This window comes from Jaculus jaculus, chromosome 7 (genome assembly GCF_020740685.1).
Source record: "Jaculus jaculus isolate mJacJac1 chromosome 7, mJacJac1.mat.Y.cur, whole genome shotgun sequence".
Lineage (NCBI taxonomy): Eukaryota > Metazoa > Chordata > Mammalia > Rodentia > Dipodidae > Jaculus > Jaculus jaculus.
In genome coordinates this window covers 2,243,039-2,258,843 of record NC_059108.1, presented here as the reverse complement: position 1 = coordinate 2,258,843, position 15,805 = coordinate 2,243,039, and the positions used below count along the sequence as shown (strand labels likewise).

At 49.9% G+C, this 15,805-nt stretch overlaps 2 protein-coding genes across 2 annotated transcripts; one reads left to right on the top strand and one right to left on the bottom strand.

Annotated features, from left to right (window-relative positions):
- Positions 1-2,849: 2,849 nt before the first annotated feature.
- LOC101617521 (cytochrome c oxidase subunit 7A1, mitochondrial) lies at positions 2,850-5,093 on the top strand. Its single transcript, XM_004659945.2, has 4 exons — positions 2,850-2,949; positions 4,409-4,495; positions 4,611-4,695; positions 4,977-5,093. The coding sequence occupies exons 1-4, from the start codon at positions 2,935-2,937 to the stop codon at positions 5,030-5,032; spliced, it is 243 nt and encodes an 80-aa protein (XP_004660002.1). The 5' UTR covers positions 2,850-2,934; the 3' UTR covers positions 5,033-5,093.
- A 589-nt stretch (positions 5,094-5,682) lies between these two features.
- Positions 5,683-15,456, bottom strand: Capns1 (calpain small subunit 1). Its single transcript, XM_004659944.2, has 10 exons — positions 15,230-15,456; positions 14,266-14,299; positions 13,887-13,976; positions 13,662-13,719; positions 13,500-13,564; positions 10,678-10,746; positions 10,499-10,577; positions 10,302-10,418; positions 6,299-6,357; positions 5,683-6,184 (listed from the first exon to the last, which is right to left on the bottom strand). Exons 1-10 carry the CDS (start codon positions 15,439-15,441, stop codon positions 6,158-6,160), a joined length of 810 nt encoding a protein of 269 aa, XP_004660001.2. The 5' UTR covers positions 15,442-15,456; the 3' UTR covers positions 5,683-6,157.
- Between the last annotated feature and the right edge of the window lie 349 nt (positions 15,457-15,805).

Sequence of the window (15,805 nt, the reverse complement as noted above, 5' to 3'; positions counted from 1 at the left end):
GCAGCACCAGCTTGATCCGGGCATTCAGACCCTGAATCATTGCTACAGGGCTGTGTTCTCATCTTCAGAACACCAGGTTCCCACTTAGTAGGTCAGATTTTAGATGTTTGGAGGGTCATTCTGGAAGACCAATCCAGAAGCAAAAGGGTAGAATGTTCTACGTTTGCCATCTTGAATTTATTTTTTTGTTTGTTTTTTTTTGAGGTATGGTCTCATTCTAGCCCAGGTTAACCTGGCACTCACACTGTAGTGCCAGGCTGGCTTCAAATTCACAGCAATCCCCCTACCTCTCCTTCCCAAGTGCTGGGATTAAAAGCACATGCACACACCTCATACACCAAACATACTATACACATGAAAAAAAAGTGGACTAGAGCACCAACCTTGCTGGCATTCCACCTATAGATTTCTATTCCCTTACCCAAATACTGATGCTGCAGCTGCACATGAGGAGCAGAAAGTGAATAATGTGGGTACACGCAACCTCACCGGGGATGCCCAGGACTATGGGCACATTCAACTCTCACTGGGGATACCCAGAGCTCATGGGCACATGCAGCTTTTTTGTTTGTTTTTCGAGGTAGGGTTCCATTCTAGCCCAGGCTGACCTGGAATTTATTACGTATTCTCAGGGTTGCCTTGAATTCACGGTGATCTTCCTACCTCTGCCTCCCAGGTGCTGGGATTAAAGGTGTGCGCCACCAGGCCTGGCTCACATGCAGCTTTTGCTGGGGATGCCCAGAGCTATGGATATACATAAACCCTCACTGGGGATGCCCAGAGCTATGGGTATACGTGAAACCCTCACTGGGGATGTCCAGAGCTATCTTGCAGATGGCTGGAAGCTAGAAAAACTGAGACCCTGTCTTATGAAATAAATGAAGCTGGATATGGTGCCTCACATCTATAATCTCAGCACTTGGGGGCTGAAGTCGGAGGATTGTCATGGGCTTAAGGTCAGCCTAAGATACATAGTGAGTTCCAGGCCAACTGGGCTAAAAGGAAAGATTGCCTTAAAATAGAGATGGGAGCAACCAAGTTGGAGAACATCTAGAATATATATATATATTGGTTTTTCACGGTAGGGTCTCACTCTAGCCCAGGCTGACCTGGAATTCATGGGAATCCTACATCAGCCTTCCAAGTACTGAGGGATTAAAGAAATGAGCCAACACACCCAGCTCTGGATTATATTTTCTTTAGCAAACATTTATAAAGTCCATCTGATTGCCAGATGTTATGGATAAAATTGAGTCTAAAGTCAACATGACGATAAGACTAAATATGGTATCACTCAGGGATAAAATCATGTGATACTTAGGTTCTAAGTTCACTTTCTAGCAACAAAAATAAGTGCCAGTTGTGATGGCATACACCTTTAATCCCAGCACTTGGGAAGCAGAGGTAGGAGGATTGCTGAAAGTTCGAGGCCACCCTGAGACTACATAGTGAATTCCAGGCTACAGCGAGATCCTACCTTGAAAGTCCAAACAAAAATTTAAAATATTAAATAAATAAGTGTTGGCCATGGTGGTGCCCACCTTTAATCCCGACACTCAGGAGACAGATTGAAGGACTGCTGTAAATTAGAGGCCACTCTGAGATTACATAGTGAATTCCAGGTCTGCCTGGGCTAGAGTGAAACCCTACTTCAAAAAACTAAAAGCCAGGCGTGTGGTGCATGTGTTTAATCTCAGCGTTTGGGAGGCAGTGGTAGGAGGATTGTTGTGAGTCCGAGACCACTGTGAGACTATAAAATGAATTCCAGGTCAGCCTGAGCTAGAGTGAGACCCTACCTCAAAAAAAAAGCTTAAATAAATAAATAAGTAGGCCTGAAGAGATGGCTTAGCAGTTAAGGTGCTTGCCTGTGAAGCCTTAGGACCCAGGTGCAGTTCTTCTGTACCTACATAAGCCAGATGCACATGGTGGCTAGAGGCCCTGATATGCCCTTTCTCTCTCTCAGCTCTGAAAAAATGAAAAATGTCGGGGACTGGGAAAATGGCATAGCAGTTACAGCATTTGCCTGTTAAGCCCAAGGGCCAGGGTTCAGCTTTCCAGGACCCACGTAAGCCAGATGCATATGTTGGAGTGTGGCTCTTGTATAACATGGGTTTGATCTCCAATATTGTGAGGGAATAAATTCTCTCCCTCTCTCCCTTCCCCCCCCCCCCCCTCCACTAGAAATAATGGCCCTTGCATCATGGTGCTGGGAAGAAGTGACAGGAGTGCAGGGTAGGACTCTTACAACTGATCCTTCAGACACAAAATGGCCTGGCTATCCATGACCTCGCAGTGCCTGACACTACCTACACAAAACCATCATAATAGGAGGAAAAGATCATGATATCAAAATAAAAGAGAGACTGATTGAGTGGAAGATGGGATATGATGGAGAATGGAATTTCAAAGGTGAAAGTGGGGCGGAGGGAGGACATTACCATAGGATATTGTTTACAATCATGGAAGTTGTTAATAAAAATGAAAAAAAAAGAAAGAATGGCCCTTGCTTGATTTCCCTGCAAATACTGTATTTTATCCCTCCTCATTTCATTCTTTTAGTTGGACTAAAAGGGAAGGGGAAGGGAGGAAGGGAATAAAGAAAGAAAAAAGGAAAGAAAAAAAAGAAAGGAAAGAATAAAAGGAAGAAGAAAGAGAAAGAAAGAGCTGTTTAATTCATGTCAACAACCCCCGAGGGCGGGGCGCACGGCGGCGGGGAGTTGCTGCCCAGGCCCAGCCGGGCCCACCACCGCCCCGCGCAGGGTCGTCCCGCAGCGTCGGCCTCCCTGCGACCAAGCGAGAGGACTGGCTGGCGGCTGCTCCGTGCGCGGATTGGACGGATCCTGTCCGAGGGCGGGACTGGGGGGGTTCCCGGGAGGGGCGGGCGCTGCGTGTCCTTGGACGCCGAGGAGGTGACTGGGCCTCGGAGGACGCACCATGAGGGCTCTGCGGGTGAGGGTCCCCCCGCGCCGGGTCCCCCAACAGTGACGCCACTGCCTTTGGCACGTGAGCCCCCCCCCCAGGGTTCGTAGCTCCCTCCGGTGCCATCCGGGCCTCCCCCACAAGCAATGGGACGGGACCAAACCCCTTCGCCCGGGACCCCCCTTAAGGTCCCCGGTAGCCCCCGGCCCGTCCGCCGCAGGGCCTCTGAGTCAGTCCTGACTGCTCCCATGAATTCATCTTGGAGTCCCCGCGCCCCAGGCTTGCACTCCCAGCACTGGAGGCCCCCGGGACGCGCTAGACTTGCTGACCTCCGAGGCACTATTCTCCTTTATTTATTTTTTATTTTCGTTTTCTTAAATATTTATTTTTTAATATATTTCTAATTTTTCTCATTTGAGAGAGAAAGAGGCCGAGAGAGAATGAGTATGGGTTCGCCAGGGCCTTCAGCCGCTGCAAACGAACTCCAGAGGCATGCACCACCTTGTGTTTAGCTATTTTACATGGCTCCTGGGGAATCGAACCTGGGTCCTTTGGCAGGCAAATGCCTTAACCGCTAAGCCATCTCTCCAGCCCCTACTTTATATTTAAAAAATAAAATTATGGGGGGGCTTTTCAAGGTAGGGTCTCATTCTAGCCCAGGCTGACCTGGGATTCATTATGCAGTCCCAGGGTGGCCTCGAAATAATGGTGATCCTCCTACCTTTGCCTCCTGAGTGCTAGGATTAAAGGCGTGCACCACCATACCCGGTCTATTGTTTATTTTTAATTTTAAAGGTCTCATGCATCCCACACTGGCCTCGATCTAGCTGAGTAGCTGAGCATAACCTTGAACACCTCCTGCTTCTACCTCTGTAGTGCTAATTTGCAGGGGTCCTGTCACTATGCCCTCGAACTCAGCCAGTCTACCTCTGCCACCTGAGTGCTGGGATTATAAACGTGAGCCAACAAGCCTGACTTTTTTTTTATATATATAGGTGCTGGGGTCTCACACATACTAGACAGACGTAGCCTACTCATAAATCCTCCCTTTTGTTGTAGTTTTTTATTTTTATTAGCATTTTCCATGATTATAAAAAAATCCCATGTTAATTCCAACCCCCCCACACACACACTTTCTCCTTTGAAATTCCATTCTCCATCATATTACCTCCCCAAGTAGTTTTTTTTTTTTTTAAGACACGTGTCTTATATACTCTTGGCTGACCTCGAACTCGCTCTGTACTTAAGGATGGCCGTTAACTCCTCTTGCCTCCATTTCACAAGTGCTGGGATTACAGGCTTGCCCCACCCCACTTGGCTCTACAGTCCCTTTTGTGCAGAAGCCCCTTCCATGCCCTCCCTGGTGACTCAAATCTTGCCTTTGAGACCTTCGCCATGGTCCGCAGCCAGACCCATGTGAGAACACCCATGTTTCCATCAAACCCATGTTATACAAGATGCCTCCAACCCACCCATCTAACCCCTACAGGTCTCCCAGGCGCTGGCTCGTTCTTTCAGCTCATCCTCCAGGCACCGCTTTGAGAACCGAGTGGCAGAGAAACAGAAACTCTTCCAGGTGGGGTACCTAAGGGCAGCGCTGGGAGTCCCAGGTTTTGGGGGGCTAATTCCCCTGGGTCTGTAAGGTGTGGGAGGCCTGTGAAGTTGGCAGCCTGTTCCCTCCCCACACCTAGGCCGACAATGACCTCCCAGTGCACTTGAAGGGCGGGGGAATGGATGGCATCCTATACAGACTGACGATGGCGCTGACCCTGGGCGGTGAGTGCAAGGCCCTCTCCGCCGAGGTGGGGCGTGGTTAGCACTTGAGTTGGGTGTCTTCCGCTGGCCAGCTCTGCGGAATGGGAATGGGACTCGTGGGATCGTGCTTAGGAAGAGAGATGTGTTTGTGTTCCAAGGGGGAGCTGGGTCCTGGTGGGGGGAGACCAGAGCCCAGATTAACATGGGGGAGGGAGCAGTGATCCCCTGCAAAGAGGCTTGTAAAAGCTCCGGATGAAGAGGATTGGGATCTCATTTTGTATCCCCCAATTACCCCTTCCTAGGCACCGTCTACAGCTTATACAGCCTGGGCTGGGCCTCCTTCCCCCACAAGAAGTGAGACCAAGAAGTTCCGAGGACTTGGACAAACATCAATAAATGTTAGCTTCTTGAGAACCTCACCCAGCTCTGGTCTGTGTTTTGACCCATCCTCCCACCAGCCAGGGAAGTCTGCTCTGGGCGGGAGGGGGTGGGGAATGCTGAGTGCCATCTCATACCAGTGAGGACAGAGGCGGCTCAGACCAAAGCTGGCTGGTGATACTGCTCATGGAAGACCACTAGCATGGAATCCACCAGCGGTCACCTGCCTCAAGGGTTAACAAGAATGGCTAACACAAGCAAGGCCCCGGGTTCCATCTTCAGGGTGGAGGAGGGACGTGAAAGACTGAAGCCTAGAAAGGTACAAACATGGCCCTGAGGACGGTGTACCCAGTTGGCACTGTTATCTCACTCTAGCCCAGGTTTGGACACAACAGTGGCATCCTGGCTTCTGCACTGGTTTTGGGTGGGACCTCAGCAAAACCAGGACATGACTCAACCTGGAGCCCTGGACAAGAAAAAGGAAGCCACCAGAGCTATGCAGATCTAGCACCCAGGGTTGGCACCCAAGCACACACTCTCTCTCACACACACCGTCTCTCTCTCAGACCCAGGTCCCCCTTCCTGGAGCCTAAACCATTTCTCAGTGCTCAGAACAGGAAGCCAGTCCCATAGCAGCAGCAGCTGGGGTGAGTTTATTTCCTCCTGCCAGGGAACAGTGCCGGCAAAAGCACTGGAGTGAAGGTCCAAGACTTGGAGTTTACTTGGCTGCCTGGGTGGTTAACTGTGAATGAGCATGTGCCAGAGTGTGTAGAGATTGAAATCCTCCCAGAACAGATAGGGCCTTTGAGTACTGGCCTTGGCACAGGAACAGGAGAGAGGTGATGGAGAGGGTATAAAGTGGGTGCGGTGGGGTGACCTGCGGGCAGAGCACAGTAGCATGTCTCAGAGCCAGGGGTAACTCAGGGCATGGCAAGCTGGGGCATGTTGGGCCCTGGCTGCTGACTGGAAAGCCAAGTTTGAGAGCTGGGACAAGGAAAGGCCCATGGCTAGCAGGATGGGACCACGAAGATGTGACCTCAGACAGGATCAAGGTCCACGGTGGCTCCATGGTGAGGCGGTGAGAGGCAAAGTCTGAGGATCATGTTCATGAGTACATAGTCAGCTGCAGCCACTGCAGAGAGAAGAGCACAGATCAGGAGCAAGGAACCCCAGAGTACCAGATGCCTCAGCCAGGGGAGGTTTAGAGCTGGGCACCCCTACCCCTGGACTGGACAGGGGTCCTTACCTCCTGGATGTTCACCTGGATTTGCCCAGTGCCATCTTTGTCAAGAGATTTGAAGGCACCTGGAGGAAAAAGAAAAGGTTGTTTGGGGCTGAGTGGCAAGTAGCTTTAGCATAATGTACAAACACACGGGATGATGATGATACCACTTCACGGAGCATACACTCTTGTCAAATTCCCAGCCAGGCATGGTGATCTGCACCTGTAAACCGAGCATTGGGAGGCTGGAGGCAGGAGGATAAGGAGCTTAAGGCCATTCTACATAGTAAGTTTGAGGCCAGACTGGGCATCTGGAGATGCTGTCTCAAAAGAAAAATAAAGGCAAGAGAGATGGCTTAGAAGTTAAGGCGCTTGCCTGCAAAACTTAAGGACCCATATTCAATTCCCCAGTACCCCATAAGCCAGATGCACATGGTGGTACGCATGTCTGGAGTTCATTTGCAGTGGCTAGAGGCTCTGACGTGCCCCTTCTCTAACAAATACAGTATTTTAAGACAGAATCTCATGTAACCAAAGTTGGCCTTGAACCCACTGAAGCTGGCCATGAGCTCCTGACCCTCCAGTCTCATGCATCCCAAGTGCTGTGTACAGGCATGTGACAAGATCTCGTGTACCCACTGTCTTCCCCCAGCTACAGAGCAGAGGATGACCTTGAACCTGGCATCAGGGAGGGCTCGCCTTAGGAAGGTACATAAAGGCTGGCGTGGTGGTATATGCCTTTAGTCCCAGCACTCACAGGCAAAGCTGGAGGATCACCGTAAGCTTAAGGCCACCCTGAGACTACATAGTGAATTCCAGGTCAGCCTGAGCTACAGGGAGGCCCTACCTGGAAAAAACAAGGAAGGCACATAAGAGCTCAAGTCCTCCTGCCTCCGCTGCACCCCGGTTCCAGCCATCATACTCTTTTTAAAAAAAATTTTTTGGGCTGGGTGTGGTAGCACACGCCTTTAATTCCAGCACTCAGGAGGCAGAGATGATAGGATCGCTGTGAGATCGAAGCCACCCTGAGACTCCATAGTGAATTCCAGGTCAGCCTGGGCCAGAGCGAGACCCTACCTCAAACCCTCCCCCCCCCCGCCGCCAAAATTTTTTTTTTTGTTTGTTTTTTTTTGTTTTTCAAGGTAGGGTTTCACTCTAGCCCACTGATACCTGGCAAAAATTAAATATTTTTATTTTTCTTAAAGATTTTATTTTTATTTATTAGAGACAGAGAGTGAGTGAGAATGGGCACACCAGGGCCTCTAGTCACTGCAGATGAACTTCAGATGTATGCACCACCATGTGCATCTGGCTTACGTGGCACCTGGAGAATCAAACCTGGGTCCTTAGGCTTCACAGGCATGCACCTTAACTGCTAAGCCATCTCTCTAGCCCCCAAATGAAGTATTTTTTAAAAAAGTTTTTCACCTTTAATTGCAGCACTTGTGAGGCAGAAGTAGGAGGATCACCATGAGTTAGAGGCCACCCTGAGACTACATAGTAAATTCCAGGACAGCCTGGGCTAGATCAAGATCCTACCTCGAAAACCCAAATATAAAACAAAAATTTTATTTTGGGGCTGGAGAGATGGCTTAGCAGTTAAAGCACTTGCCTGTGAAGCCTAAGGGCCCAGGTTCAATTCTCCAGGACCCACATAAAAGAGGTGCATAAGATGGCGCACGCATCTGGAGTTTGTTTGCAGTGGCTGGAGGTCCTGGAGCGCCCGTTCTCTCTATTTGCCTCTTCTCTCTCCCACTCAAATAGCAATTATTTTTTGTTTTAAAGAAATTGGGGGGGGGGGGGCTGGAGAGATGGCTTAGCAGTTAAGTGCTTTCCTGTGAAGCCTAAGGACCCCAGTTCAAGGCTCGATTTCCCAGGACCCACATCAGCCATATGCACAAAGGGGCGCATGCATCTGGAGTTCATTTGCAGTGGATGGAGACCCTGGTATGCACATTCTCTCTCTCTCTCTGCTTCTTTTTCTCTCTGTCTGTCGCTCTCAAATAAATAAATAAATAAAAATGAATAAAATACTTAAAAAAAATTTTTTTAACTTTACTTAAGAGAGAGTGGGTAAGAGAGACAGAATGGACACGCCAGGGCCTATAGCCACTGTTAAATTCTAGACGCAAGTGCCGTCTTGTGCATCTGGCTTACATGGGTACTGCGGAATCAAGCCTGGGCCTTTTGACTTTGCAGGCAAGTGCCTTAACTGCCAAGCCATCTCTCCAGCCCACCTTGAAACTCTTAATGTACGGTCTTCACTGGTCTGTTGGAAAGGCAAGGACCTTTGTAAAGCCAAACCTGACCTTCCCTTTCATTTTCTACCATGGCTCTGCAACACCCCCACTAGAGTCCAGTACCCCTGACCTTGGCATTCACAGCCTATATGGCATAATCATGCTCAATATTCCAATTTCTTAAACAGATCCAAGTTCAAATTAAGACTTCCAAGCTTCCTACCTGAGCAAGCATTTTGCATCCGTAGTACCTGCTCATTGGGATGATAGTTCGTACTTATCATAACCCTTGAAAAAGCCCTCACAGATAGAGGGAGGAAAAGAGTTCAAAGTCATCTTTAACTATATATAGTTTGAGGAGAGCCTGTGCCACCATGAGACCCTGACTCAAAAACAAAATGAAGCCAGACATGGTGGCCCACATCTTTAATCCCAGCACTTGGGAGGCAGAGGTAGGAGGATCACCGTGAGTTCAAGGCCAACCTGAGACTACATAGTCAATTCCAAGTCAATCTGGGCAAGTGCAAGACCATACCTCGAAAATCCAAAAAACAGGCTGGAGAGATGGCTTAGCAGTTAAGGCACTTGCCTATGAAGCCTAAGGATCCATGTTGACTATCCAGATCCCATGTAAGCCAGATGCACAAAGGTAAGGCAAGCACAAAGTTGCACATGCCTACTAAGTGGCAAGAGTGTCTGGAGTTCAATTGTAGTGGCTATGGCCCTGGTGTGCCAATTCTCTCTTAAATTAAAAAAGAAAAAGAAATGAGGCAGAGGTATGTGAGTTCAAGGCCAGCCTGAGACTACATAGTGAATTCTAGGCCAGTTTGGGCCAGAGTGAGACCCTAAAAAAAAAAAAAAAAAAAGAGGTGGGCTGGAGAGATGGTTCAGTGGTTAAGGCACTTGCTTGCAAAGCCCAACAGTCTGGGTTCTATTCCCCAGTACCCATGTAGAGCCAGATGCACAAAGTGGCTCATGCATCAAGATCATTTGCAACAGCTGGAGGTACTGGTGAGCCCATTCTCTCTTCCTCCTTTCCACTTTGCAAATAAAATATTTAGGCCAGGTACTCCTTTAATCCCAACACTCTGGAGGCAGAGGTAGGAGCACTGTTGTGAGTTCAAGGCCAGCCTGGGACTACAGAATGACTGCCAGAGACCCTACGTTGAAAGAAACAAAACAAAATGGTCAAGGTGCTCATGGGTCCTGGGTTGTGGGGCGCAATTGAGCACCAGAACACAGCCTGGCAAGTAAGACCTTGGGTCCAAGTGTTCATTTTCCAGCACTTAACAAGGGTGAGAGAAGCTCTCACGACCCAGTCCTTGCTGATACTCGGTCCTATGCCTCCTCTCAACCTCCCTCTTCTGCATCCTTTGAAATAAATGTCCAACAAAAGGCGCCATCTTCTTTCCCTTCTAGAGAACCCTGCCCTGCTTCCTCGTAGTTTTCTCGTCCTCATACCTCTGCCCTTAAGTGCCTTCCTACAGGGAGCCCACCCTGGTGCCCTCGGCTAAGCTGAAGTCTCCTTGGTCTGAACAGCCCCCTCAGGCTTCCCCTTGCATCCCTGACCACCCTCATTACACTTCCTCATTGTGACCTTCCCAGTCTCAGCTGTCACTGCCTGGTGGCTTGTTAGGGACAAGCTCCAATGGACTGTGCACTGCGTGAGGACAGGAACTAGGGTAGTTTGTGACATATGCCCCAAGTACTGTCCTTGCTTGGAGGGGACCATGGCCAATGCCATCTGAACAAATCCCACTAGGGGAGACAGCTGGAGAGTCACTCACGGAACATGGCATCCAGCCGGACCAGGCAGCTGATGAAGTTATCAAAGTCCATGTTTCCTCCCTCATCTGAGTAGCGCCGGATGATCATGTTGTAAAGATGTTCATTGAGGTGGAACCCTGAGAATGGTCCAGTTGCTCAGTGTGGGGCCACGCAGCAGCTTCACCCAGCCCAGCCTAGCATGGCTCTCCCAACTCACCTGCTGCCTCAAAAGCCCCAGGGAGTTCAGTACTGCAGATGGTCCCTGACCGGTCAAAGTCAAACTGTTTGTAGATAGCCTGTAGGGACAGAGAGGATCGGGTCCAACCAAGCATCATGGGCCATGGTATCTCCCTGGCCTGGGGGTCTGGATGGAGGCGTTCCTGAGGCTCCATGTACCTGCCACTTTTTGATGTTGTTCCACAGGTACTTGAACTCCTCAAAGCCCAGCTTGCCTGTGGTGTCACTCTGAAGGGGAATTGTTAAGAATAATGTGACAAAAGCTGGGTGTGGTGGCGCATGCCTTTAATCCCAGCACTTGGGAGGCAGAGGTAGGAGGATCCCCATGAGTTTGAGGCCACCCTGTGACTACATAGTTAATTCCAGGTCAGCCTGGACCAGAGTGAGACCCTACCTCGAAAAACCAAAAAAAGAAAAAAAAAGTGACAAGATACAGTGATATACATGTAGGATAATGTTTTCATGAAATCCATTATTCTGTTTTGTTTTTAGTTTTTTCAGGTAGGGTCTTACTCTAGCCCAGGCTGACCTGGAATTCACCATGTAATCTCAGGATGGCCTTAAATTTATAGCAATCCTCCTACCTCTGCCTCCCGAGTGCTAGGATTAAGGGTGTGTGCCACCATGGCCAGCTTTTAAAACCCATTAGTTTGTACACTAGCTTAAAAATAATTAATCAGGGCTGGAGGGATGGCTTAGCGATTAAGGCACTTGTCTGTGAAGCCTAAGGACCCAAATTTTATTCCCCAGTATCCACATAGCCAGATGCAGAAGGTGGCATATGAGTCTGCAGTTCATTTGCACACATATTCTCTCTCTCTCTCTCTCTCAAATAAGTAAATAAAATATTTAAAAAATTAATCAAAAATAGAATAAACTGCTGGACATGTTGGCACATGCCTTTTATCCCAGCACTCAGGAGAGAGGTGGGAGGGTTACTGTGAGTTCAAAGCCACCCTGAGACTACATATTGAATTCTAGGTCAGCCAGGGCTACAGCATGATTCTACCTTGAAAAAACAAAAATAAATAAATAAATAGAATAAGCCAAGTTGAGTATGGTGCAGTCTGTACTCCCAGCACTTGGGAGCTGGTAGGAGGATCAGGAGCCATGGCTATAGATCTGGTTCAAAGCCAGCCTCGGCCACATGAGACCCTGCCTCACAAACAAAAATAAAATAAGCTGGGCATGGTGGTTCATGCCTGGAATCCCAGTACTAAGGAGCTGAGGCAAGAGGACTGTTACCAGTACAAGGTCATCCCTTGTGATACAGAAAGACCCATCTCAAAATTTTTAAAAAGCTGCCGGGTATGGTGTTACACACCTTTAACCCAGCACTTAGGAGGCAGAGGTAGGAGGATCACTGTGAGTTCAAGGCCACCCTGAGACTACATAGTGAATTTCTGGTCAGTCTAGTCTAGAGATCCTACCTCAAAAAAACAAAAATAAATAAATAACGCACCCAGATTCAAAGCTGAAAATAAGACCCTATTATCTAATGACGTTACTAGGTCGAGCTCTTTTGTGTGTAGCTGTAGTTCAGTGTCACTGTTACTACTTGTCCCATTTCCATTTTACACACAGGGACACTGAAGCACAGAGACAGAGCTGGGACTTCTTTTACCCTCTGTGATTACATGTCATTCACACATACATACATACATACATACATACATACATACATACATACCCATACTGCCCTGTGTGCTAACTGTGCTTGTACCCATAATCACGTAATAATTAGCCCATATACAAACACACCTGTCTTCTTGTGTATGTTCCATGCATTTAGACATTTTTTTTAAATTTATATTTTGAGGGCTGGAAGGATTGCTTAGTGGTTAAGGTATTTGCCTGCAAAGCCAAAGGGCCCAGGTTCGATTCCTCAGGACCCATGTTAGCCAGATGAACAAGGGGGCACACACATCTGGGGTTTGTTTGCAATGGCTGGAGGCCCTGGCATGCCCTCTCTCTCTCTCCCTCTTTCTGTCAAATAAGTGAATAAATGAAAATAAAATATCTAAATTTATATTTTGAGAGAGAGAAGCAGATAGAGAATTGGCATGCCAAGTCCTCCAGCCACTGCAAATGAACTTCAGATGCATGCATCACATTATGCATCTGGCTTACATGGGTACTGGAGAATCAAATCTGGGATTAAAGGCGTGCATGTGCCACCATGCCCAGCTTGAGTCCAAATTTTTGTCCTGCCATTTACTCTTTATAAGTCTACTTCTCCCATCGAAGTACTAACCAAGCCGGCCCTGCTTAGCTTCTGAGACCAGATGAGACTGGGTGCTTCAGGTTGGTATGGCTGTAGTCCAACAACTGTGTTTCTCTGAGCCCTTTGCTCCTCTATTAAATGCAGTGTAATTACTGTGCCTGTGGAGCCACACACAGGAGCTTACATCTATAATTCCAACATTTAGGAGGCTGAGGTAGGAGGATCACTAAGAGTTCAAGGCCAGCCTGGACTACATATTGAGCTCTAGGTCAGTCTGAGCTAGCGTGAGACCCAACCTCAAAAAACAAACAAAAAACAAAAACAAAAACCTGGGACTGGAGAAATGGCTCAGCAGTTAAGGCATATGCCTGCAAAACCTAACGATCTGAGTTCAATTCCTCAATTCCCATGTAAAGCCAGATGCACAAAGGTGAGGCAAACTCAAGGTCACACATGCCCACTAGGTGGCACAAGTGTCTCGAGTTCGGTTTCAGTGGCTGAGGCCCTAGCACACCAATTCTCTCTCTAAAATAAAATAAATAATAAAAATCTGTGCCTATCTGGCACCCTAACTGTGAAGGCTTAATCCATTAACCTAAGTCAAGTGCCACTGTGACAGATAATGTTAGCTGATATTACTGATTTGCACATATCTCTGGGTGGGTGCGTTCTCACTACACCATGGCTGTCCCAGGCATACTCTCAGGAAACTCCCTCTTTACTTCCAGCCTCCCTGAGATTGTCCCCAAAAGGATACATCCATCACAGCGACCATGCTGCGGCACGTGTCAATACCAAAACCATCGGTTTTCAGATCAGGATCTGAGGGGGACAGGTTAATGGTCAGAGATCAGAGTTCACAGCCAACCCAGCCCTTATGCCTCTACACCTTCCCCATGCATTAACCCTAGTCACTCACGTCGGGTCACGACCTTATTGAGAATGTTCATGAGTTCTGTGGCACTGACCTCCATGTCCTACCGAGACAAGGCAGAAAGTTAAGTGACGGGGAGACACAGCTGTCTAGATATGTCATGAAAGAGAATGGGAACTTGCCAGTTGTCCTGATCAAATATGTGCAAGCAAGAGGAGACCAAGGGAAGGATTGAAAGGGTTCCGACAGGCCCAGGGGCAGGTCACTTACATCTCCAGCCAGCTGGGCAAAGAGTCTTCGGAAATGCCTGACCTCCTCACTCTCGTTGGCCTCAATGTTGGAGTAATGGGAACGTGGGGGCTGCAAAGGGAGGGGGTATCAGAGCACGTAGGAGGCAGCAAGCAGGCCTTGCTCCCAACACCCAAGCACCGGAGGTGGAGAGTCAGAGTGGGCTGGGACAGCTTGATGGTTACGAGCAGGAAGTCAGTGCGGTGGGTGCCACAGCTGAGACCCGGGACCAAGTTTGGGGACTCAGAAAGGAGGTTCTCCCTGGCAAAGCTATTTCCTACAAAGGGGAGGGGAGCCTTCTCCATAGGAATCGGGATGATGTCTGGAACAACCCTCTAGGGGGAAGAGGCAGGAGGCTTACCGGGGGCTCCGGGTTGTACTGCGCAGCCGCCTCGCTGGGAAGAAAGGAGGAGTTAGCGTCCATCTGAGGGCGGAACCTCCAACGGCAGCGCCAGCAGAACGGCCAGCCCCAACCCCTCAAATTCCACCCTCCTTCCACCATCCTTAGTGGTCCCTCAACCCCTCATCTGTCCAGTTACTTGCCTGTCCAAATCCAAACTGCTTTGGTTCAGTCTTTCCTCTCCCTCCATCAGGCCAACCCACCCAAGGCCCCACCCCCTAAGGAAGAACCCACACCTGCACCAGGCACATCCACCCCCACCCAATGGCAGATGTCAGAATCATCTTGGCCCCAATCAACATCCTGAAATCCCGCCCAGACTCAGCAGACTCCGCCCCTTCAAGAACTCACTTCATAAGGGTCATGCCCCAGCTTTCCCGGCCCTACCCTCCCCATGCCTCAACAGTCCAAGGCCTTACTCCACCACTTCCCTTCCTGAATGTCTTCCCAGCATCCTACCCCGGCTGTATTAGTCCCCACCCATCCAAGAATCGCTGTTTGGTGACCAGGTGACAGATAACCTCTTCTACCTCCAGCAAGATTTTTCTCTACTAAACCAGCCAGTTCCTAATCCCACCCACCCTTTTCGGTGCCACTTTTTCTATCCTACCAGGCCTTGGCCTCTCCTGGGCCCACTTCCTGATGAACTCGCCTAGAACAGTAGATCCCACTTAGATCCTAAAGCGCCACTTAGACTCATCGGATCCCCCCCTTCAACGAAGGCTGCACCCAGCCCCGTTAGACCGCACATCCCACAAATCTAGGGAGCCTACATCCTACTTAGTGACCCACATGGGCGGGCTACGCCCAGGTCAAGACCTCCTCCTAAGCAGCAGTCTATCCCCTAAGGGCGGGTCTCCCAGGTAAATCCCCTTCCACCCCCCTAAGACCACGCCCCTCGGACCCGCCCCCGACCCCGCCTTGCCTGATAGCGCTGATGACTCCGCCCAGGATGCGCATGGCCGTTCCACCGCCTCCTCCTCCGCCTCCCATCACCCCGCCGCCGCCGCCGCCGCCGCCGCCGCCGCCCGCGGCTCCGCTGATCAGACCTCCGAGCACATTTCCCAGGCCCCCGCCCAGACCCCCGCCTCCTCCTCCGCCGCCGCCGCCCTTCAGGAACGAGTTAACCAGGAACATGGCTGCGACTCAGGCTCTGCAGGGAGAGAAGGGGGGCAGGTGGCTGCCAGGCTCCTCGCGCAAAAATATGCACTTCCGGCAGCTGGTGCCCCGGGGTCTGGGCACCTGTCCGACGGCCAATGGCCCTTGGGTGGGTGGGGGTGAAACGAGGGCTCGCGGTGAAGCCCCTGGGGTGTGCACGGGGCCCGCCAGGCTCTGCGCCGAGGGTGTGCGTGGTCCCAGAGGAGCGGGCCGCTGGGCGTGGCGCACGCCTGTATCCCTGCAATCGGGAGGTGGAGGCGGGAGGCTGTGAGTTCGAGGTCAGCCTGGGCTATCCGAGATCCCGTCTCAACAAAAGAAGAAAATTAAACCGGGCGTGGTGGCG